The sequence below is a fragment of the Nyctereutes procyonoides genome, unplaced genomic scaffold (genome assembly GCF_905146905.1).
Source record: "Nyctereutes procyonoides isolate TBG_1078 unplaced genomic scaffold, NYPRO_anot_genome, whole genome shotgun sequence".
Lineage (NCBI taxonomy): Eukaryota > Metazoa > Chordata > Mammalia > Carnivora > Canidae > Nyctereutes > Nyctereutes procyonoides.
Window position 1 is genome coordinate 61,128,004 of NW_026575135.1, and position 24,896 is coordinate 61,152,899.

Here is a 24,896-nt window from a genome sequence, read left to right on the forward strand (position 1 = left end):
AGAAGAAAATAATAATGAACAAATAATACAATGGAGTAGATATCACTTTGGGGTATTCCTATTCCTTGATGGAGATCACAGAAACTGGTTTGTTAGTAAACATTGGATGGTGAGCAAAACTGTAACATCCCTTATCTTTCTGTGATGCAAATGTTCTCTAAGTAAGAATCACTAGAAATGGCTGATGAATACATACTTTTGCAAACATATTTCGAAGATACTTCTCATTGCATCTCTGAGCATTGGTTTAAATTCTGCAAAAATCTAAATTTTAAGAATATTTCTTTCTTTGTTATTATAAATATCTTTCTCACTCCCTAATGAAGCAATTCTCTTGGTTTATCAGATTTCTGTGGCACTACCAGTGAGAATACCAAACAAACATACAGGTTTCATATTTTATTTCTCTTTTTTCCTTTTCTTTCCTTCAATTTTTCTCTGTCTCTTCTTGATCCTTGCACGATAATCATATTTTTCAAGGTTAACTCACTCCCTCTTGTCCCTGACATCCCTGTAAAATTATCTGCTCAGAGCACATCTTAACCTTCATGTTTTTCCCAAAGTATCACCATAAATCTTTCTTTTCTTCTCTAGTCCAAAAAAAATCACTTCTCGTTTTGTTAGAAAGTTTCTGAAATCAAATAGACTGTGAAGTGTTTCCTAATGCATCAAAGAATGGATGGTATGATCTGAGCAAGGCAGTCTCGTAGCTACATTTTTTAACTTGCACCAAATCATTTGAATTCACCTGTGTCTTCTACACCTATAGGACTTAAATCTCTATTACTATCCCTCACTGGGGCAGATAATTCTAATATCATTGTAAATTTGGCTTCATTTATTTAATAAGAATTTATTGAGCCTCTGCTACAAATTTACTCAAACAGTCTTCCAGGCACAAGGAGTATAGTAATCAACAAAATAGACATGTTCTCTAACTTACTGGAATTTGCTATTCTTGATTTTGGGGAGATTACATATTTCTGGCTAGTGTTAGGATAATCTAGTCAATGTTGATGTTGCAGATTTTGAACTAGACGTTAAAAAAAAACACTACTTCTTGTAATCAACTCTTATCTGGAACATTAGTCATTTTATGATCAAAGAGCAATTCACATTTGTAATAATTTATAGGGTACACTAACATTCTGTTATCACGCTCACCACTCGACAAACCTAAGAGTACCTCACAGCTAAGTATCCAACCATTTAACTGCAGTAATTGGAATAGTCAAGTCAGCTTTCCTGAGAACTTCATTCATCATATTGAAATAACAACTTCAGTATGTAATTGGGAAAATAGATTTAATCTCCAAACCCTGGAGTGCTATGTGAAAGTAGGACATTCCTTCCCCCTAGATATTCTTTCTCCCTTTCACTACTGTGAATAGTCAAGTGAATCTGTCTGAAGAATATAAGTGATGAGTTTTTCAAAAAGCCTACCAAATGACCTTGTAGCTGGAGAGAATGGTTGACGTTGATGGGGTTTAGGTGGGGTCAAGGCAGAAGATGTGGTCCAAAACAAATTTCTTTGAAGTAATTGTTTTCTCTTTTAAAGTCATGTAGAAACGTCTATTGTGGGACACCCGGGTGGCTCAGTGGTTGAGGTCTGCCTTCTGCTCAGTTCAGTGCGTGATCCTCGTGATCCCAGGGATTCCAGGATTGAGTCTCACATCATGGGAAGCCTGCTCTTCTCCCTCTGCTTGTGTCTCTGCCTCTCTCTCTGTGGGTCTCTCATGAATAAATAAATACAATATTTAAAAAAAACCTCAATACATCTATTGTATCCATAAAGCTTCATGTTTTAGTTCTTTTTTTTTTTTTTTAAAGATTTTATTTATTTGAGAGAGAGAGAGAGATTGAGAGACTGAGAGAGAGGGGCAGAGACGCAGGCAGAGGAAGAAGCAGGCTCCATGCAGGGAGCCTGATGTGGGACTCGATCCCAGGTTTCCAGGATCATACCCTGGGCCGAAGGCAGGCGCTAAACCGCTGGGCCACCCAGGGATCCCTATGTTTTAATTTCTTACCGTCAACTAACATAGGACAGGAGTTTCTACTCTAGTTTCCTGGCCCAGCCCCATGGGCTCAGGTCATGTGTGGAACCCAGTTTGAAATCACTGGGGTAGCTTAACAGAAGCTGTCAGAAGACCTTGCCTCTCACTACCATCCAGTTGTTCCAGTTATCCAACTTTACTTTTTCTCATGTGTTAAAAAGTAATGAAATCCCTGCTTTTCTGTCCACAGTGTTGTTGGGAAGATTGGAAGACTTGATTAGATATTATTATTTTTAAAATTTTTATTATTAGTATTAAATACTTGGTTTAACAACCTGTACTTGGGTCTGGGCCAAGGTACAAATATAAAATGGTTCCATTTTTCTCTAGTTACTGCTTCTAACCAGCTTCCATTGAGTCTCTTTTTCCCATCCCTTAATGACAACCTGATCAGAAGTTTCTGATCACTCCCAGGTTATTAAAATAACAGTTCAGTCCAATTTATCTGTTTGAAATCTCATCTCATATCTGTTTGAAATCTCATTTCTTCCCATTTTCCCTGTTCAGCCAAGTTTCCACCCAGGGGATTTGAGTGGGGAAAGAAATGGGATCCATTTTTTTCATCCTCTCTCCTCCCTTTCTTTTGAGACCCTTACTCCTCCAGAGAATTGGGATCCAAGATGGAGACTGGCTGTAAATATTCCTAACTTAGCAGATGCATCTGTGCTGTCTGGTCTGTTGCCCTTTCTCTGTTCAAGATCTGTCAGTCTCTGATGCTTTGAGAGTGGCTCTCAGCTAAATGCTGTTTCTCCTGGGACATATATTTGAATCATATCTAGGGACAATGTTGGTGGGGGTAGCATGGGGGACTTCCCAACGGAATGCATGGTGTTCTGAAAGACCTGCCTAACTCAGTCGTGTTTGATTCTTCCTCCTCAATTGCTTCTGGAAGCAGATCAGTTCCCATCTTGAAGTCTACCCCATAGCTTCTCCAGGCTGTGGCCTCCTCACCTGGTGACCTGCCTTCTTGGACACCAGAATGGCTCAATGGAAGTGATCTATCCCCATATTCTTTTCATCCATGAGAATCTCAAACATTTTTGTCACAACAAAATATGATGCAAGCTGCTAATCTCTCTCTCATACACACACACATACTCACAGCCTTTTTTTTTTTTTCTCTCTCTTAAGTATCTACAGTGGACTGCTGATGAGCAAACCTCTTCACCTCTGTGAGAGATTCCTGTTGACTCACTCCTTTTTATTTGGCCTGGGCTGAGGAGAGAGAGCATTTTGACCCTCTACAATGGTAAGGCTGTCAGGCTTATCACTAACCAGTCCTCGGCCTGTCATGTTTGAACATAGTGTTAGGTGGCTGCTCAGCTGATGGTCATGCTGAACCACTGTGGTTATCTCCTCAAAACCCAGGAGAAGCATCCAGGCCTTAATTATCTTGGGTGCTCTTCAGAATGAAGGAGACATGATACTGCTTTGTCATCCTTTGAGTCATGGGTGACAACTCCAAGGCAACAAAGCCCCCATTCAACATCCTGTTACCTGTTACACTTGATAGAATCTGCCTGGAAATGGACATATTTTTGCAAATGAAAAATTTTATGTTGGCAGCAAAAACACACACAATCATTTAGGAAGGACAGTTTAGTGATTTATGCAACTGCCAAGGGATATCAGCTTTGTTATACCACTTGTAAAATGATATGACTAAGCACGCTAGCTTCTGGCTGTTGGGGATGCTTGTGCTATCACTCAGAGATGTGGGTGAGGAGTGGAGGGAGCCTTCTGTCTTCTCTGAATCCAGGCCATATGTTTAGAGCCTTTCTTGGAATTCAGTTGGTTGGGGGCAAGGGGAGTGATGAGTAATTATTGTCTGTTGTTATAATTTCTGGTTGTTAATGGTGGCTGTAACACAGAAAGGCAGGACATAGTTTCATACCCTTCAGGTGTACTTGCAGTATCATCATTAACCAGAACCCTTGTGCCAGAAATATCTTATAGTATAAAAGACTGTTACTGTTTGGTGGGGTCAGACTTCTGTGGGCCAAAACACCCAGAAGCCTGGGAAATTTCTCTTCCAGACAGCTGAGTAGGCTGGCACCACTTCTTCCTCCACCATGGGCTTCAGTGCTTCAAAAGGAAGCTTTTTAGAGGGGGAAGAAATTGACACACATGAGACATTGCATAAAAGGTGAATCAAAGTTCTGCGGTGTCATATGTTGTCTAAATGACGCAGTGTTACAGTGGTAGGGCTTTCATTCTCAGCACATACCATCCGTTCTTTTACCCCTAAAATGAAGCCCTCTCAGCGTCTGGGTGGCTCAGTCAGCTAAGTGTCCGAATCTTGATTTCAGGTCAGGTCTTGATCTCAGGGTTGTGAGTCTGAGCCCTGTGTTGGGCTCCATGCTGGGCATGCAGTCTACTTAAAAAATAAATAAAAATGAAGTCCTTTTATTTAAAAAACATTTTTTTTTAAGATTTTATTTATTTATCCATGAGAGACACAGAGAGAGGGGCAGAAACACAGGCAGAAGCAGGCTCCATGCAGGGAGCCTGACGTGGGACTCGATCCTGGGTCCCCAGGATCATGCCTTGGGCCGAAGGTGGCACTAAACTGCTGAGCCACCCTGGCTGCCCCAAAATGAAGTCATTTTAAAAGTCGGCTGCCTCTAGTATGCAGGAACTCTACCAGTGGCTTCGTCCTTCCAAAGCAAACCTGAGCAGCACTTTGAATTGGCCTACAGCCCATTAGCACAGTTGCAGAAGTATCTTTAGCTCTGTCTGTTCTCTACAGAGGAGGAGGTGTTCTCCCACTCTCTGCTCTGTACCTTGCCTCAGGGAGAGAGCAACTGTGCCCCACACTGTGACTGGGTGCCTCAAAGCCCATCCCAGCCTAAAGTGAACCCCATGAGGCTTACTCCACAGAGGGGGAGAGCAAGAAATGTTGCTTATCTTCAGATTCTTAAATTTGACCACAAACTCCTCTTGCCAGGCAGAAATTCAATCTCACTCATCCCTGAGGTTCCCCATTGCACACACAAAATGTACAAAGCTGTCTGGGTTTGTACATCGAGCAAATGTCTGGGGAGGATTTTCGAGATTTGGCCCTTCCTGGTCACAGATAAGTTAGCCATTATCCAAGCCTCCAGAGTCCTCTTGATCTCTAGTGAGTTTGCTGATTCTGTGTCAAATTATGGGCATGAGAACATGTGCTGAGGATCATAAATGAGGGCCTACAATCTCCCTGCCCTGGGGATCTCACAGGGCTAGTTCCTGTTTCTGCCCCTCCTGAAGGTTCTGCCGGGAAGTAGAATGTGGGTCCCCAGATCATTATCTTTCAGTCTTCTTCCCACTTGGAGGTAATCTCTTCTTTCCTGACTCCTGTCCTTTCTCTGCTCTTCTGGGATGCCTATTAGAACCACCTTCCTCAATTTAGGCCAGAGGTAACCAGAGTGTGGTTGGAAGAAGTGTTGATTGGCTAGGGGAGTGTTGTTGCTGTGTTTTTTTTTTTTGGCTTAAATTAGTAATCAGCATTTTTTTAAAGTATTTTATTTATTTGAGATAGAGAACAAGTGGTGGGGAGGGGCAAAGAAAGAGGGAGAGAGAGAGAGTGAGAGAGAGAGAAAGAGAGATAAGCAGAATCCCTGCTGAGCAGGGAGCCTGATGTGGGGCTTGATCCCAGGACCCTGATATCATGACCTGAGTCAAAGGCAGATGCTTAATGGATTGAGCCACCCAGGGGCCCCAGTAACCAGCATTTAAAAATCACATGAGTGGAGGAGGCCAAGATGGTGGTGGCGGAGGAGACCTTAGTTTTGTCTGGTCCCAGGAATTTAGCTAGATGGCTATTAAGTCATTCTAAACACCAGTGAACTGAACCAGAGAGCTAAGGAAAGAATAGCTGCAACTTTACAAATAGAAAAGCTACCACTTTCTGCAAGTTAAGAGGCAATCTAGGGGAAAATAGACCTGGGCAGGAGGGAGCCTCTGGCAGCTGGCTACTGGAAAGTGATAGAGTTGTGGAGTGCAAAATCAGAACTTTTAGAAGTCTGCTCCAATGAGGGATGTCCCTGCCTGAAAGGAGCTGAGGCAGCAAATCGGGGTAGAATCCCTGGTGGGACAGTGTGGCCTCAGGATTCCCAGAGTCACAGGAAGAATGGGAGTGCTGAGGGCAGCAGAGTTTCCAGGCATTGGAGCAGGGAACCTGGCTGCAGTCAGAGAGCCCAGGAGGGGGCTCTCAGCTTGAGGGTGCCATAAACTGTGAACCAGGCACAGTCTGCATGACCACTCTCCAAGCAGGGGCCCAGCCAGCAGTAGAACCAGGGAGACCCCTCCCCCTTTCTCCTCCAGGAGGAATGGTTTGCACATGGGAACCATGGGAGTCTGCAGGGTTTGGGGACTCAAAAGGGGGTTGTGTGCCTGTGTTAGAAATGCTGAGTCACAGGCTGGGGGAATTTGCAGTGCAGATGGAGACCAGGGAGACAGGAAACCTTGGCTGCTTTTCCCTGAGGGCGCATTGAGGAGTGTGTCCCCCCCCCCCCCACCTTCCTGGGGACTCGCTGCAGATTGGGAGGGATTGGGAGGACACCATTCTCACTCTCATCCTCTAAAGCACAGAAAGCCTTCAGGGAACAAAAGCCATCTAGGGCAATCCTGAGGTGATTAGCCTGGCCACCTGGCAAGGGCGGTACAATTCTGCCTGCTGGGGGCAAAGACACCTGAGAAACACAACAGGCCTCTCCCCCAGAAGATTGGCAAGAACAACCAGCCAAGATCAAGTTTACTGATGGTAGGCTCATAGGGAACTGCAGAATCCAGCATTAGGGGAATATAGCCTGATTCTTTAGTCTTTCAATTTTAATTTTTTTCTCTTTCCTGTTTTCAATGAATTTATTTTATCAACTCTTTAAAAAAATCTTCTATCCTTTCATTATACTTAATTTTATTTTGTGTGTGGTTTTATATATATATATATATAAAACTTTCCTTACAATTTTGTGATACAGTGTCTTCTGACAAACAGACCAAAATATATGCAGAATCTTCTCTATGGCTCTGTTCTCTTCACCTGTCTGATCATATTCTCTTTTTTTTTTGTTAAAGTCATTTAAAATTTTCATCTTTACAGTTACATTCTATCCATTCAATGTATTTAATTTTATTTTTGTATATATATATATATATATATATATATATATATATATATAAGTTTTTCTTTCTTTGCAACTTTGAGATGTAGTTTCTTCTAACAAACCAACCAAAACACACTCAGGATATAGTCTGTTGCTCTGTTCTGTTCACCTATTTATATTCCCTTTTTTTTTTGTCTTTTAATTTTTCATTTTTACAGTTACATCCTATCCTTTCATTGTATTTAATTTTATTTTTGTACACAAAGAGGTTTTTCTTTCTTTTTTTCTTTTTAAAGATTGTATTTATTTATTCATGAGAGACACAGAGAGAGAGGCAGAGACATTGGCAGAGAGAGAAGCAGGCCCCATGCAGGAAGCCCGATGTGGGACTCGATCCCAGGACACCAGGATCATGCCCTGAGCTGAAGGCAGATGCTCAACCACTGAGCCACCCAGGTGTCCCAAAGTATTTCTTTCTTTACAATTTTGGGATCTATTTTTCTAACCAACAGTCAAAAATACTCATAGGATTCAGTGTATTGCTCTGTTCTGTCTCCTCTTCTCTGATTATATTTTCTCTTCTTAATTATTTTCTTCGGTTTTGGGTCTCTTCTGATTTGTTTAGTGTATATTCCTCTGGGGTTGTTGCTATTTTAGTATTTTGTTCTCTTGTCATCTGTTCTTCTCAGGACAGAAGGACAAGATGGAATAACTCACCACAAAAAAAAAAAAAAAAAAAAAAAAAAAAAACCCAGAAAAAGAGGCAGTACTGACTGTCAGAGACCTAATCAGTATGGACATAAGTAAGATGTGGAACTAGAGTTCAGAATGATGATTAGAAAAGATACTAGCTGGCTTGAAAAAAGCATGAGGTACTAGAGAATCCCTTTCTGGAGAAATAAAAGAACTCTAATCAAATTGACATAAAAAAGGCTATTAATGAGATGCAATAAAAAATGGAAGCTCTAACTGCTGGGAGAAATGAGGCAGAAGAGAAAATTAGTGATCTAGAAGACAAAATGATGGAGAATAAAGAAGCTAAGAAAAAGAGATAAACAACTACTGGATCACCAGGGGGAGGATTCAAGAGATAAGTGATACCATAAAGCAAAACAATATTAGAATAATAGGGATCCCAGAATAAGAAGAAAGAGAAAGGAGGGCAGAAGGCATACTGGAGCAAATTATAGTCGAGAACTATCTGGGGAAGGAATCAGGCATCCAAGTCCAGCAGGCACCAAGAACTCCCTTCAAAATCAACAAAAATAGGTCCACACCTTGACATATAATAGGGAAGCTTGCAAATCTCAGAGACAAAGAGAAAATCATGAAAGCAGCTCGGGATAAGAGGTCTGTAACCTGCAAGGATAGAAACATTAGATTGGCAGCAAACCTACCCACAGAGATGGGCAGAGAGAACTGGCATGATATATGTAGGGTGCTGAATGAGAAAAATATGCAGCCAAGAATACTTTATCCGGCTAGGATGTCATTAAAAATACAAGGAGAGAGAAAAAGCTTCCAGGACAAACAGAAACTAAAAGAATTTCTGGTCACTAAACCAGCCCTGCAAGAAATATTAAAAGGGATCCTTTATGTGAAGAGAAAACCCAAAAATAACATAGACCAGAAAGAAACAGAGACAATATACAGAAACAGTGACTTTATAGGTTATACAAAGGCACTAAATTCGTATCTTTCGATAATTACTCCGAATGTAAATGGACTAAATGCCCCAATCAAAAGACACAGGGTATCAAATTGGATAAAAAAGTAAGATCCATGGATATGCTGCCTGGAAGAGACTCATTTCAGACCCAAAGACACCTCCAGATTAAACTGAGGGAGTGGAAAACCATTTATCATGCTAATAGATGTCAAAAGAAAGCTGAAGTGATAATCCTTAATGTCAGACAAATTAGATTTTTTTCAGATCCCCCCCAAATTAGATTTTATCTTTTATCTCTTATCAAAGACTATAAGAGATGAGGACCAGATGGACTTCAAAGATACATTCAGAGAATTTCATAGTAAAGCAACAGAATACATATTCTCCTCCAGTGCACGTGGAATATTCTCCAGAATAGATCACATACTGCACCACAAATCAGGTCTCAACCAGTACCAAAAGATGTGATTACCACAGTGCTTTGAAACTTAAACTTGGTCACAAGAGGAAATTGGGAAAGAACTCAAATACATAGAGGCTAAAGAGCATCCTACTAAAGAATGAATGGATCACCCAGAAAATTAAAGAAGAATTTTAAAAATTCATGGTAACAAATGAAAATGAAAACATAACTATTCAGAACCTTTAGGATACAGCAAAGGCAGTCCTAAGAGGGAAATATATAGCAATACAAGCCTTTTTTAAGAAAAAAGAAAGGCCTCAAATACACAATCTAACCTTATACCTAAAGCCTGGAGAAAGAACGGCAAATTAAGCCTAAACCCAGCAGGAGAAGAGAATTAATAAAGATTAGAGCAGAAATCAATGAAATAGAAACCAAAAGAACAGTAGAACAGATCAATGAAATTATGAACTAGTTCTTTGAAAGAATTAGTAAGATTGATAAACCCCTGGCCGGACTTATCAAAAAGAAAAGAGGAAGGACCCAAATAAAATTGTGACTGAAAGAGGAGAGATCACAAAAACCACCAAAGAAATACAATAATAAAAACATAGTATAAGCAACTATATGCCAGCAAATTAAGCAATCTATAAGAAATGAATGTATTTCTAGAGACATATAAACTACCAAAACTGGGACAGGAAAAAATAGAAAACTGAACAGACCCATAACCAGCAAAGAAATTGAAGCAGTAATCAAAAACCTCCCAAAAAACAAGAATCCAGGGCCAGATGGCTTCCCAGGGGAATTCTACCAAACATTTAAAGAAGAATTAATGCTTATTCTCTGAAAGAAATTGCTACAGAAAATAGAAATGGAAGGAAAACTTACAAACACTAAGAAGCCAGCATTACCTTGATCACAAAATCAGACAAAGACCCCACCAAAAAGGAGAATTACAGACCAATATCCCTGATGAACATGGATGCAAAAATTCTCACCCAGATACTAGCCAATAGGATCCAACAGCACATTAAAAGGATTATTCACCATGACCAAGTGGGATTTATTCCTGGGCTGCAAGGGTAGTCTACTACATTAATAAAAGAAGGGATAAGAGCCATATGATCCTCTCAATAGATGCAGAAAAAGCATTCTTTCTTGATTAAAGCTCTTCACAGCATTTGGATATAGAAAACATACATCAATAACATAAAAGCCATCTACGAAAAGCCACTTCTAATACATTCTTAATGGGGAAAAATTGAGAGCTTTTCCCCTAAGGTCAGGTACATGGCAGGGATACTCACTCTCACAACTGTTGTTCAGCATAATACTAGAAGTCCTAGCCTCAGCAATCAGACAACAAAAAGAAATTAAAGGCATCTGGATTGGCAAAGAAGTCAAACTCTTACTCTTCACAGATGATATGATACTCTATATGGAAACCCCATAAGACCCCATCCCAAAATTGCTAGAACTCCTACAGGAATTCAGCAAAGTGGCAGGATATAAAATCAATGCACAGAAGTCAGTTGCATTTCTGTACACTAACAATGAAACAAAAGAAAGGGAAATTAAGTAAGGAGTCGATCCCATTTATAATTGCACCAGAACCATAAGATACCTAGAAATAAAACTAACCAAAGAGGCAAGGACTTGTACTCAGAAAACTATAGAACACTTATGAAAGAAATTGAGGAATACACAAAGAAATGGGAATACGTCACATGCTCACAGATTGGAGGAACAAATTGTTAAAATGTCTGTGCTGCCTAGTGCAATCTATACATTCATTGCAATCTGTATCAAAATACCATCAATTTATTTCACAGGATTGGAACAAATAATCCTAAAATTTGTATGGAACCAGGAAAGATCCCAAATAGCCAAAGGAATGCTGAAAAAGAAAACCAAAACTGGTGGCATCTCAATTCCAGACATCAACCTATATTACAAAGCTATAATCATCAAGACAGTATGATACCGGCACAAAAACAGACACAAAGATCAGTGGAACAGAATAGATAATCCAGAAATGGACCCTTAATTCTATGGTCAACTCATCTTTGACAAAGCAGAAAAGAATATCCAGTGGAAAAAATGACAGTCTTTTCAACAAATGCTATTGGGAAAATTCTGGGCAGCCACATGCAGAAGAGTGAAAATAGGCCATTTCCTCATACCTTATACCTCATACCATACACAAAAATAGACTCAAAATGGATGAAAGACCTAAATGTGAGACAGGTAGCATTCTCTATGACCTCAGCCACAGCAACTTCTTGCTAAACATGTCTCCAAAGGCAAGGGAAACAAAGATGAAAATGAACTATTTGGACTTCATCAAGATAAAAAGCTTTTGCACAGCAAAGGAAACAGTTTACAAAACCAAAAGACAATGACAGAATGCGAGAAGATATTTGCAATTGTCTTACCAGATAAAGGGCTAGATCCAAAACCTATAAAGCATTTACCAAACTCAACACCTAAAGAACAAATAATCCAATTGAGAAATGGGCAGAAGACTTGAACAGACATTGCTCCAAAGAAGGTATACAAATGGCCAAGAGATACTTGAGAAAATACACTTCCAAAGAAGGTATACAAATGGCCAAGAGATACTTGAGAAAATACACTACATCACTTGGCATCAGGGAAATGCAAATCAAAACCACGATGAGATACTACCTCACACCAGTCAGAATGGCTAAAATTAACAAGTCAGGAAATGACAGATGTTGGTGAGGATGAGAAGAAAGGGGAACCTCGTACAATTTGGTGGGAATGCAAGCTGGTGCAGCCACTCTGGATAAACAGTATGGAGGTTCCTCAAAAAGTTGAAAATAGAGCTACCTTAAAACCCGGCAATTACACTACTAGGAATTTACCCCATAGACAGAAATGTAGTGATTCTAAGGGGCACCTGCACCCCAATGCTTATTGAAGCAATGCCCACAATAGCCAAACTATGGAAAGAGCCCAGATGTTCATCAACGTATGAATGGATAAAGACGTGGTATATAAATACAATGGAATACTCAGCCATCAAAAAAAAAGAAATCTTGCCATTTGCAATGACTAGGATGGAACTAGAGGATATTGTGCTAAATGAAATAAGTCAGAGAAAGACAAATATTATCTCACTCATACGTAGAATTTAAGAAACAAAACGGGATCATAGAGGAGGAGAGGAAAAAGTAAAACAAGACGACAGGGAGACAAACCATAAGAAACTCTTTTTATTTATTTATTTATTTATTTATTTATTTATTCATTCATTCATTCATTCATTCATGATAGAGAAGCAGGCTCCATGCCAGGAACCCGAGGTGGGACTCGATCCCGGGACTCCAGGATCGTGCCCTGGGCCAAAGGCAGGCGCTAAACCGCTGAGCCACCGATCCCCAGAAACTCTTTTTTTTTTTTTTTTTTTAGAAACTCTTAATCATAGGAAACAAACAAACAGAGAGTTTCTGGAGGGGAGGTAAGGTGGGGGGATGGGGTAACTGGGTGATGGACATTAAGGAGGGCATGCGATGTGATGAACACACACATGGGGGTTACGTAAGACTGATGAATCACTGACCTCTGCCTCTGAAACCAATAAGACATTACATGTTAATTACTTGAATTTAAATTAAAAACATTTTTTAATAAAGTAAATAAATAAAAGAAAAAATCAAATGAGTAGGGCACCTGGGTGGTTCAGTTAAGTGTCTCACTCTTGATTTCAGGTCAGGTCATGATCTCAGGGTGGTGAGACTGAGCCCTGCATTGGGCTCCACACTGTGCCAGCTCCCTCTGGCTCTCTACTTGCTCTCTCTCTCAAATTAAAGAAAGAAAGAAAATCAAAGGAGTTCACATTAAAATCTATAATTCTAGCTTCTAATGGAGCATTAGGAAATCTGGCTTTTAGGAGCTGGGCAGAGAAAGGCTGCCCATTAGACAGGCGGGGCCCTCTGCTTCTGCACAGGTCCGGTCCCGCAGGTGTTAATTGCAACCACCTGACCTGAAGGAATGTTTGACTTTGGAGCACCCTGCTGTGGCCTTTGATAAGAGCCAGGAGAGAAGCTGTTTTGGGAGGATATCACCCTTAGAAAATATAGGCCGAGGTGAGGGAACATACAAAAGCTGGTTATCTTTGCAGAACACAAAAAGAAACAAATGACAAAATAATACATCTGTCCATATACACAATAAAAATGGCTAGTAAAGTCAGATTTCATCATAGCCGGGGCTTCTCATTGAAGTAATGCCAATTAATCTTCACAAACACCTATTAACCCTGTTTCACAGATGGCAAAAGTGAGGTTTTATATATACAAATGGCCAAGCAACTTGGGCAAGTCACAAAGTGAATAATATGGCAGGATTTGGAATGCAGTTCTCTATGGCTCTTGGCTATTGGGCTTCCCTGCCTGTCCTGACAGGGCATTAGCAACCCTTCTTCAGGGGAGTAAGGGCACCCAAATTCATTGTCAAATTTATAGGTATCACATACTGAGTTGGAAGGAAAGTCATGTTGACACTGTGTAAGGTTCCTATCTCCACTCTTCCTCCCTCTGCCAGAAGGAAGCTGTTTTCGGAGACCCTCTGGAAGGTCAGGGTCTGGGACCATGCTTTTACACGTTGTAGGTCTCAGTACATGTCTTTATGTTACTCCTGCTATCTTGTCTGAAATTGTACTAAGTGCACGTATGTGTGAGTGTGTGTGTGTTGTGAAAAGGGGAAAGAAGAAGGAAGGGACAGAGGAAGGGGAACATAGCTTCTGATCCTTCCTGTCTTGGGCCATAAACGTTGCTGGGGAGACAAAAAAAAAAAAAAAAAAAAAAAAAAAAAAAAAAAAAAAAAAAAAAACTAGAGGCCTACTATAACAAAAGTGCATTTCCAAATTGTAAAATAACTTCAGAAAAAGAAAGACTTAACAAAATCCTTTATTTTGTTCTTTACTTTTTGGTAAAAATCCATAAAAACAAAGCTACCTAATATAAGCTTTTATTTATTTTTAAAAGATTTTATTTATTCATGAGAGAGAGAGAGAGAGAAAGAGAGAGGGAAAGAGAGAGAGGCAGAGACACAGGAGAGGGAGAAACAAGTCCCATGCAGGGAGCCCAACGTGGGACTCGATCCTAGGTCTCCAGGATCATACCCTGGGCTGAAGGTGCGGTGCCAAACCACTGAGCCACCGGGGCTGCCCTATGATAAGCTTTTAGGTGGACAATTTGAATTTGCATGTTTATAATGAATTTCATATTGCCTATTAGACAAAATTTGTCTTAACAGCATTTGCGTAAGTAAATTTAGGCTAAAATACGATGGTTTGTGCTAGAACTGAAGTTACTACTATTTAATATCACATTTGAAAAATTAGATTAGGGATGCCTGGGTGGCTTAGTGGTTAAGTGTCTGCCTTCCGCTCAGGTCATGATCCCGGGATCCTGGGATGAGTCCCATATCGGAATCCCCGCAGGGAGCCTGTCTCTCCCTCTGCCTGTTTCTGTCTCTTTGTGTCTCTCATGAATAAATAAATAAAATCTTTAAAAAATTAGATTATAGGGCAGCCCAGGTGTCTCAGTGGTTTAGCGCCACCTTCAGCCTAGGGTGTGATCCTGGAGACCGGGGATTGAGTCCCAGGTCGGGCTCTCTGCATGGAGCCTGCTTCTCCCTCTGCCCGTGTTTCTGCCTCTCTCTATCTCTCTCTCTCTGTGTCTCTCATGAATAAATAAATAAAATCTTTAAAAAATTAGATTATAGAATAACAGATAAAGAGGCTATAGATGCTGGTGGAATTATAATTCCATTTCTAGATGGGGTATGTGGGAAGTTTTATGTCATTAATTTATTACCGTATGTAAAAGAAGAACCAACTAAGTTGATGATTTCAGAAACTGTGATGATATGATTTTGAGGGTAATAGTGTTGTTCAGAGGAGGGAAGAAATCCAGATAAATGGAACTGTATGAAAATTTTACTATGTGAGAAAGTTTCTGAATTAATTTTAATGGTTTGTCAGATTTTTTTGTTTCAGATGTGAGATGATTCTAACATTTAGTGAGGGTTTACAATCTAGCTTTTCAGTCTGAAATATCATAAAACAAAACAATGAGGCATCTTGATGGCAATTTCCTAGTTCTCGTATAGCTACAAACATAAAGCCCATTATTGTTCATAGAAAAAGATAATAACTAAATGGCATTTACTACATTTAGGTCCCGAACTAAGACATTATGTATACTACTATTGTGTAGTGAAACTGAAGCTCAGAGAGGTAAAGTGAGTTGCCTAAGGTCACCTAGCATGTGAATGGTAGAATTAGTTCCCCAACTCTGATTTTCAGGGGTATTCTTTGCACTGGAGACACTTGGCCCCATTGCTTTGGCCTCCTTTTTTCTAGGATTTAATCTAAAAGTGTTTTGCGCCATAAAAAGCTTGCTTTTGGCTTGCTGTTGTTGAACTGTTTGCTGATCCCCAGTATTGTCAATGGGGATCTTCATTAGACTGCTCAACAGATGATATGTTAAATAATGACATTGGTATTACTTCAACAAAATTTAGACAGTGTTAAACTCCACAGGATACGTGACGAATTTCTTTAACGAAGAGTTTCAAGGGGAAAAAAAAGTGGAAATGAGTGCCTGTGCATGACAAGACACAAAAGACAGATCAGCCCAACACACTGCTTTAAAACCTCTCTGGATCCTGATTTGAACACCTGAAAAATAATTATCAATCAGGGACATTTGAACAGTGTATACTTACAGATGCTAGGGTATTATTTTTTAACTTTTTAGGTAAAATAATGCAATTGAGGTTAAGACATCAAGGTATTTAAAAAATCTTTATGTGTTAGAGGTACACATTGAAAGAGATGAGTTGTTAGGCTATTAGGGCCTTGCTCCAAATTAACGGAGCAAACGAAGACTGGTCTTTAATTGGTAATCGTCGAAGCTGTGTTTTGGGTACTTGCTGGGTTCACTGTATCACTCTGTATCTAGTTTTGAGTCTGTGTGACATCTGACACAAAAGAATGCCTTGTTCAACGACGAACCCAAAGTAGAGCATTACTTTGGTTTCGGACTGCAGAATGCCTCATTTCCGGGGAGCTCTCCCCCAGTGGGCACATCCTTCTCCTCTCCTTTTGGGTACCCAGGGATGGGGGTGGGGATTGTTTTTTCCTTCTTACTCGCCGCCCCCTCGCCCGGCCCGCAGGTGCAGTGTCCAGCGAGGCCACCTCGGAAGGGTTTCTTTCTGATCTTCCCCGAAATTAAAGCCCGAAGGCCGTGGGGGCGGGGCGGGGCGGGGCGCGAGGCTTTGTTTCCTTGCGGTTCCCCGGTTGTCAGCCGACCCTGGAACCTGTACTTTTTAATTTCCCTGGCCACGTGACAGTGTTTTCCAGGAAATTCTCGGGGAGCCTGCGTCACCGCCAGCAGCTACAGTGATTGCCGTAGCGACGCTACTTGTTTTCAAAACGCGGACTTTTATGGTGCGGCGCGAGTACCATTTGCGGCTTCCTCCGTTCAGACTGAGGTTGTTAGTCACTCTGTGATCTGAGTTTCGAGCAGTAGTGACGCTGGGGAGCTCGGCGAGGGTTGTGCGTGCGCCTGCGTGCCCGCGCGTTCTCCAATCCGCCCCTTTCCCCCCAGGGAGTGGCGGGGGGGGCGAAGCGCAGACTCACAGCACTACGGTCCCTGCCGGAAGCGCTCGCCGCGGCAGTGCGCCTGCGCCTTCGGGCCCCGCCGAGGCGCCCGCCTTCCCCCGGCCGGCCAGCAGGGGGCGCTGTGGGGCCGTGGACGCGGCTTCTCCCTGGGGCTGTGGATCAGGGCTTAAAAGGGCCGGAGGCGAAGCCGGCTGAGGGGCGTTCTAGCTGCCGCCGCCCTGGTCTCTATCACCCTTTGTCCTCCAGGCTTCCCCGGCGCTGGGCCTGCGGACCCGGTTGCTAGGCGGAAGCGGGGCGCGGCGGCTGCCGCGGCGGCTGCCCGGGCGTTTGAAAAGCGGCAACGCAGGCGGCAAAAGGTCCTCCGGCGGCGGGCTCGCCTCCCCCCGCGGACGGGCCGCGCGGCCGTGGCCGTGGCCGTGGCCGTGGCGTTGGCCTGAGTCGGGGCAGGGCTCGGGCTGCGCCGGCGGCCCGGGGTCGGGGTCGGGGTCGGGGTCGGGGTAGGGGTCGGGGAGCGCGGAGCGGGCGGTGGGAGCCCCGCCGGGGGCCCCGGGGCTGGTCGCGGGCCTGCCGCCCCTCACCCGGGTCCCTCTTCCCCGAGCAGACCCCGCCTGCGGGCCGCCCGCCGCGACCATGGTCTCCAAGTCCGACCAGCTGCTCATCGTCGTGTCCATCCTGGAAGGTGAGCGGCCCGGGGCTTTGCCTTTGCAGCTGCAGCTTCCCGAGTTCTCGCAGAGCGGCGTGCGGCCGAGGCCTTGTGAGCCTCGAGAACCTGGTCCTCTGGGCTTCCGCGCGCTCCTGGCTCTTGCTCACAGTTTTAGTTAGTTCGGTCCGCGAGGCGATTGATTTAAGAGTGATCTCAAGGGAGTGTGAGCGCTGTTAGGGGTAGGTGATGTTTAACGTGAGCGGTCGGAGCCCCGGAGAGTGTAGGAAAAACGATTTCCATCCGAAGCAGCATGTAGTTGCCTTTTCCATGTGAGCTTAGTGTGCCTGCAGAGCACGTCCTGTTCAGCGGCCCCTGGTCAAGCCATTTGCGAGAACTTTGAGGCAAATACAGGTTTCCTGCAGTACTGCAGAGGCTGTTCCCCTTTACAAGCCTTGATCGGGGTCCTAGAGGTCTGGAGTTGTCCAGACTGTCATACGGGCCTCGAGGTTTGGCTTGTTGAACACCTGACATTTGATTATGGGAGGCTTTTGGAGTGTTTTAGGCACTGTGCTGGGAATGGAAGGATAGGAGAGCCCCAGTCCTAAAAGGTCAGCGTGCAGAAATGTGCATTTTTCAGGGTGTGGAAGAAGGAAAGACAAGCTCTGGGGATGATTTCCCAGCGCAAGTGATACTGATTTGGGTCCTAAGGGATGATTAGATAGGTGTCAAAGGGGAGGAAAGGAGGGCTTTTCATGCAAAGGGAAGAGCCAAGAAAACTCCAGGTATGGAAAAACAAGGCGTATTGTGCAATTGCTTAAATTCAGTGTGGTTGGAAAGTAGGTTGCCGGAAAGTGGAGGACATAAGAATTGGTAGATAGATGGAGGACAGGTGATGAGTAACAATGACAAGTCATCTGGAGTGGACCAGAGGGATGGCTGGACTTTTTTTTTTTTTAATTTTATTTATTCATTCATGAGAGAGACACAGCGAGAGAGAGACACAGACACAGGCAGAGGGAGAAGCAGGCTCCATTCCATGCATGACGTGGGACTCAATCCCGGGGCTCCAGGACCACACCTGGGACCGAAGGTGGCGCTACGCCACTGAGCCACACAGGCTGCCCGACTTTTTTTTTTTTAAGCACCCAGTGGAGGTTTTTTGTGGAGGCCTGGCATGATTTGGAGGATGAAAGTGAATGAGTCATAGTGAGTTTTGGATCAGAAAGCTTACCAGAAACTGTAAACTCTTGAGGCATTTTATTTTTATTTTTAAAATAAATTTATTTTTTATTGGTGTTCAATTTGTCAACATACAGAATAACACCCAGTGCTCATCCTGTCAAGTGCCCACCTCAGTGCCCGCCACCCAGTCACCCCCACCCCCCGCCCACCTCCCCTTCCACCTCCCCTAGTTCGTTTCTCTTGGGGCATTTTAAACTGTTAGGTTACTTATTGTTTAAAGACAGAGGATTGAAATCCCCTTGTCATTTGGTCAGTAAAAGCTTTTGGACTTGCTACTTGATCCCTGCTGGGCAAAGGAGGAAACTGAAATAAAAGGCGTGCGCTGTCTCTCCCTTCAAGGATGTAGTAGTCTGTCTTCTTGGGGAGATCAAATTCAGTTGCAGGACACAGTATGTTGGGAGGCGGTAGAATATTAAAAACACTGGATGTGGGCTGTAAACATTGGTTTTGGGGATGAGTTGGTATGATGTGCTTAAGGGCCGTGAGTGTTAAGTAAGGTTGAAAGAAAGTCCTTGCTGGCAATTAGATTACCCAGGCCAGCAGCGATGGAGTGGGTATGGTGGATGGAGTGGTGGAGAGGTCTGTAGGATGCCCGGGGTCAAGGGAGGTGAACACTGAGGAATATTCTGGTAAAATAAGCTTGTGTAGCTGGAGTGAATAGACCCTGGAGGATTTTGACAGCTAAGGAGTTTAGAGTTCATGCTCTAAAAAAGAGGGAGTCGTCCATATTCCTAAGTAGAAGTACATTATTTGCAAGTTTAGTAGCGTGTTGCAGGGAAGAGAACTTGGATTCAGGGATGTCAGTTAGGTGTTGCCACAAACATAGCTACCACTGGCGTGTGTGCCTTTTGTTTGTGTTTCCATCCATCATTGTAACTGTGTTGTTGCCACAAGCCCAGAACCTGAGAGTCCTTATCTCCCTGGGTAGGAGATCCCCACTTTCTCTATCCCCACCTTCCAAATGGTCACCAAGTTTTGTTAGATTTATTTTTAAAATAATACTAGGTGCTTTGTGTAAACTGGTAAATGAATAATTTTCCACTGTGAGTGCCCTGCTTTGAGGTCCTCATTATCCACCTAATCTAATGTAGTGATCTCTTCAGTAGTCTGTTTCATGAATGGGTTTTTTTTTTTCTTTTTCAGAGAACGTCTGCTGTTCTTATCACTAGGGTAATTGTTTTGAAATGCAAATCTTATTGTCTTAAGATCCTTCAGTGTCCTAAGGGATAATGTCTCTACTTTTTAGAACGGGATTCATGGCCCTTTGTGATACATCTCTTGCCTACTTTTTCAGCTTTACCTCCTCTCCTGTCATATGTTCATATATTTCCAGCTCCTTAGTTAAATTGAGCTACCTATGGTTTCTTGACTTTAGCTCTAGAAATGCCCTTTATTCAAAAGAAAATGATGAGGTTTCTACCATGAGCGAAACTGGGGCACCTGCTGATTCCAAGGATGAATAAGACAAGGTTTCTGTTCTCGGAGTATTGTCTTTGGAATGAGACAGGCACCTGTTCATTCCAGTACATATTCTCTGTTCTAAGGCTAGTTGGTGCTTTTAGTTATGAAAGTGTGACTGAAAATACAGGTTTTTTGACATCGATGAAATTCATCTGGGTAAGCCAGTGATCTTTTAGAGCGGCTCAAAATGAGTGCAGGGAGAGGCCTCTGTGACTGCTAATTGGGAGAGCTGAGCCACATGTGGTAAGACATCTAGATGGGGAGTTTCAAATGAGAGCTTCAGGTTGAAAGTCACAGGATTGCAGTCAAGATCTCTCTGACCTCTTCCTTACAAAGTAGCTTGTACCAGGGTGAGTAGCAGCTGGGATGTATTTATTTAACAGTGGTCAACGCTCATCTCACCAAAATATGCCTCACCAGACCTGTAAACAGGTTGAATGTTTGCAGTGTTTTCAGTTTCTCTTTCCACTAGACCCTCAATTCCTTAAGGGCAAGTACTCTGTATCCCAGCCTTTGTCATAATTAATACCTGACTCTGATGTGCCTTCAGTAAACAGGGAAGGAATGGAGCAGGCAGTACCAGTGGAAAATGATGTGTAGACAGAATATTTTATTCCTTTTGATCATTTGCAACGTTGTCCTTGAGATTTGAATGAATCTGTAAAGAAACCTGTGTCTCTTTTTCCCTGGCCTATTTGCTGAGTATTTAGGCAAATTAAGAAACAGATTGTCTTTTTTTTTTTTTTTTTTTTGCTAACTTGATTATTTCCCAACTCTCCTGACAACTTCATTGCTCCATATTCACTGCTGGTATAGTGATACCTAAAATAGTGAAATCACATTTTTAATTGTTTAATACTACGTTGGCATTTGAGATCTTTGCTGCTCAGAGGACAAATCAAGGACAATAGCATTGACCTCAGATGGGATCTTGTTAAAAATGCAGCCTCTCAGGCCCATCCTAGACCTAGTGAACCAGGATATACATTTTAGCAGGGTCACCAGGTGATTCCTGTGCATGTTGATGTTTGAGAAGGACTAGTTTACAAATTGTAGCTTTCACTTTGATTCGTTTGTTGTGAATCATGAATTTTTACATGTTTAGTAAGTAATTAGTGGAATATAGAAGTCAACAACTCCTGATGTAGATCAGTTTTTAAAATGTGCTTAAAAGATCATATTTGAAAAAAAAATAAAAAAAGATCATATTTTGATGGTTGTATGCTTCTGATTAATCCTTATAGTCTTTTAATTCCAGGTCGCCATTTCCCCAAGCGTCCAAAGCATATGCTTGTAGTGGAAGCAAAGTTTGATGGAGAACAGTTGGCTACCGACCCTGTGGACCACACTGACCAGCCAGAATTTGCTACAGAGTTAGCCTGGGAGATTGACAGGAAGGCCCTTCATCAGCACAGGTGACTGCTGTTCTCAGTTCCTCCTACTCTGTGTTTCAGGCTCCTAGAGATGAATAAATTTATATCCTATTAGATTATAGTAACAATGATAATACCTGTTTAGTAGTTTTGTAATGTGCCAGATTTTCAAAGTACTTTGTAGTAATAATTCATTTGAGCATCAGAACAGCCCTATGAAGTGGGTGTTAGGATTTCCTCCCCATTACGAGTTAGGCCTCAAAAGGTAAGTAACTTGTCATAAGTTAGCTGGTTGGCTGTAGAGCCCAGCCATTTGACCTCTAGAGCCTGCATCTCTAACTGCTACATCTAGTTTTTCTGATGTCTGAGAGAATAGATGTTATAGAAGGGAATAGATAGATATTCTGTAATGATGCCTAGTCAATATTAATGAGGGTTGGAACTCATTGTAATTTCTATTACTTCATTTGTTATATATACTTGACCTGCCAAGGACATATAGATATATGTATATAGTAATTACATAAAAGACTCTAATATAGGGCAGCCTGGGTGGCTCGGCAGTTTAGTGCCGCCTTTAGTCCAGGCGCAGATCCTGGAGACCCAGGATTGAGTCCGACATCAGGCTCCCTGCATGGAGCCTGCTTGTCCCTCTGCCTGTGTCTCTGCCTCTCTCTCTCTCTCTCTCTCTCTCTCTCTCTCTCTGTCTCTCATGAATAAATAAATAAAATCTTTAAAAAAAAATACTCTAATATATTTTATACTTGATTTTAGACATATAAACATTGGGTATCAGGACATAAAACAAGCTTAAAGTTAGAATGTCTTATTTCTTGAACTCAGATGACTGGAAACAGGCAAGAGTACAGATACTTGTATTTTAAAAAGCATTGAAAAAATATTTTTCTGGGAAACACAGAATGACTTCACTCCTTGCTATGACCTAGGACTAGAACAAGTAAAATTGCAAAGTTCAAAAATGAACGTCAGGAGAAATTTCTTTTTTTCTATGACTAAATTTGTTGGATTTGAGAGGATAATAAATTCTTAGAGGAGATCACAGTTTTGTTTTCAGTGGCTTCTGGAATAGTTTGTGATTTTATGGTAATTAATTCCTAAGTTTATTTCATTATTATAGTGACAAAGAGAGCTTTAAATATTTATTTGTATTTGTAGTTTTATGTGTGTGTGACAGTAGGAGGAAAATATTTTGAAATCAGTCTTTGAATATTACTTGGTATAAAGATAAATGGGTGTAATTAATAGTTGGGATCAGTTGAAGAATATTTCAGAAAATATAGTTTTCAGTTATCCAACAAAATTATAATTGTCCTAATAGTAGGGGGCAGCTTTTTCAAAGCTAACAGAACATCAGTTCAATATTAAACAGAAGCTACTTTATCTCTAATGTAAATTGTTACTTTACAGGTTGCAACGTACTCCTATCAAACTGCAGTGTTTTGCCTTGGATCCTGTATCTTCAGCCAAGGAAACTATAGGTTACATTGTTCTAGACTTAAGAACTGCTCAAGAAACAAAGCAGGTACTAGCCTTTTGATGTTTTGTTACTGATTGTGTTGTCAATTTGTGGTAGATGCTAAATTGATGGAAAGGACAGGGAGTATTGGACCTGAAAGGTGGAGGGTTGAGCCTGGATGGCACTTCTTATCTTTCGGTTGATAAATTTGATTTAGAAAATCCTGGTCTTTTGGTCATTTCTTTAACCTAGAACTATTTTTCCCAAAGGAGACTCTCTGTGAGCTCAAACATATGGTCACGATACTCTTACCTGGAGCTTAGCACGTTCACCTGCTGAGCTTTGCTTTGATTGGTAAACCTCTTGCATTGTTCTTCCCTTCAGTAAATGATCCCTGCTCTTCTTCCAGGCATGCAAGCTCCAAGTTCAGGAGTCTTCCTCCACACCTCGCTTTTCAGGCCATCATGCACCCCTTTCCAGCCACCCCGATCCAGCTACTATTCTACATTTTCACTGTCTCGATCCCAGCCTTAGCCACTGTCCTTTCTTTCTTTCTTTTTTTAAAGATTTTATTTATTTATTCATGAGAGAGAGAGAGAGAGAGAGGCAGAGACACAGGCAGAGGGAGAAGCAGGCTCCATGCAGGGAGCCTGATGTGGGACTTGATCCCGGGTCTCCAGAATGACGCCCTGGGCTGAAGGCGGTGCTAAACCACTGAGCCACCCGGGCTGCCCGCCACTCTCCTTTCTTAACTATGGCTGTGGTAGTAGCCATCTCATTGGTTTCCCTGCTTCCTGCTCCTTGAATTGCTCCTGTAGCAGTCGGAATGAATAAACTTACTGCAATGCACTTAGGTGATGTTAACAGTAACCCCCCCCCCCCCAACACACACATACACAGGAACACACACACAGAGAAGGGGAAAGAATTCAGGGTTTGATTCCTAGATCAGTGCTTTCTGTTACTGAAGATGTTTCTTTCATCTATTTAAAATCTCTCTAACGTTTTTTTATGTTACTTTGGAAATGCTTTACTTTCAATTTTTATTACTTTTGTCACAACTCTTTTAAGAGAAAACAATTAAAAACTTGTTTTTGAAGTCCTTTTTTTTTTATTTAAATTCAGTTAGCCAACATATCATACATTATTAGTTTCAGATACCATTTTTTCAGTAATTTATCAGTTGCGATTAACACCCAGTGCTCATTACATCCTTTATTCTTGGTAGGAATCCTGAATTAGAATTCTGTCAAGAGGGGATCCCTGGGTGGCTCAGCGGTTTAACGCCTGCCTTTGGCCTGGGGTGCGATCCTGGAGTCCCGGGATCGAGTCCCACGTCAGACTCCTGGCATGGAGCCTGCTTCTCCTTCCTCCTGTCTCTGCCCCCCCCCCATAAATAAATAAATAATAAATAAATTAAATCTTTTAAAAAAAAGAATTCTGTCAAGAAACATTGATCTGTTACCAACATTTTCACTACTGGTGGCCATGATATTTACAAATGAGTCAAGTAGCTTAGCCCAAATTTGGAATCCTTCAAAAGCTGAAATTTTAAAATGTTTCACAAGATAATCTTTTTCTCCTCCCTCCTGGGGTACTATTCCTCAGCCCTCTGCGCTCGGGTTCTGGAAAAGGTTTTCTTTCTTGAATCTTAGCTCCTCAATCATGATTTTGTCCCTGATTCACTTGATTAGCTTTACTACAACTTGCACAGGACACTTCTGCAGTGGCTTTGGTTATGGAGGAGGTAAATTCTCTTGAGGGGAGGATACTGAGGTGGTCTTGCCTGTAAATGCTTTGGGCTTTCCTCCTCCTTACCCCTTACCT

The 24,896-nt window shown here is 42.0% G+C and overlaps 1 protein-coding gene across 7 annotated transcripts in view; it reads left to right on the top strand.

Annotated features, from left to right (window-relative positions):
* The window catches only part of CEP120 (centrosomal protein 120), a 168,237-nt gene that overhangs the window by 37,323 nt on the left and 106,018 nt on the right, over window positions 1–24,896 (top strand). For 3 of the 7 annotated variants that reach the window (XM_055302048.1, XM_055302045.1, XM_055302047.1), the window contains 2 exons: window positions 21,478–21,634; window positions 23,021–23,135. In XM_055302048.1, the coding sequence (XP_055158023.1) occupies window positions 21,478–21,634; window positions 23,021–23,135 (272 nt within the window). Of the gene's footprint in view, window positions 1–3,185; window positions 3,304–17,061; window positions 17,230–17,474; window positions 17,553–21,477; window positions 21,635–23,020; window positions 23,136–24,896 lie in introns of those variants that run through there. The other 4 variants (XM_055302043.1, XM_055302044.1, XM_055302042.1 and 1 more) reach the window with 3 other exon arrangements.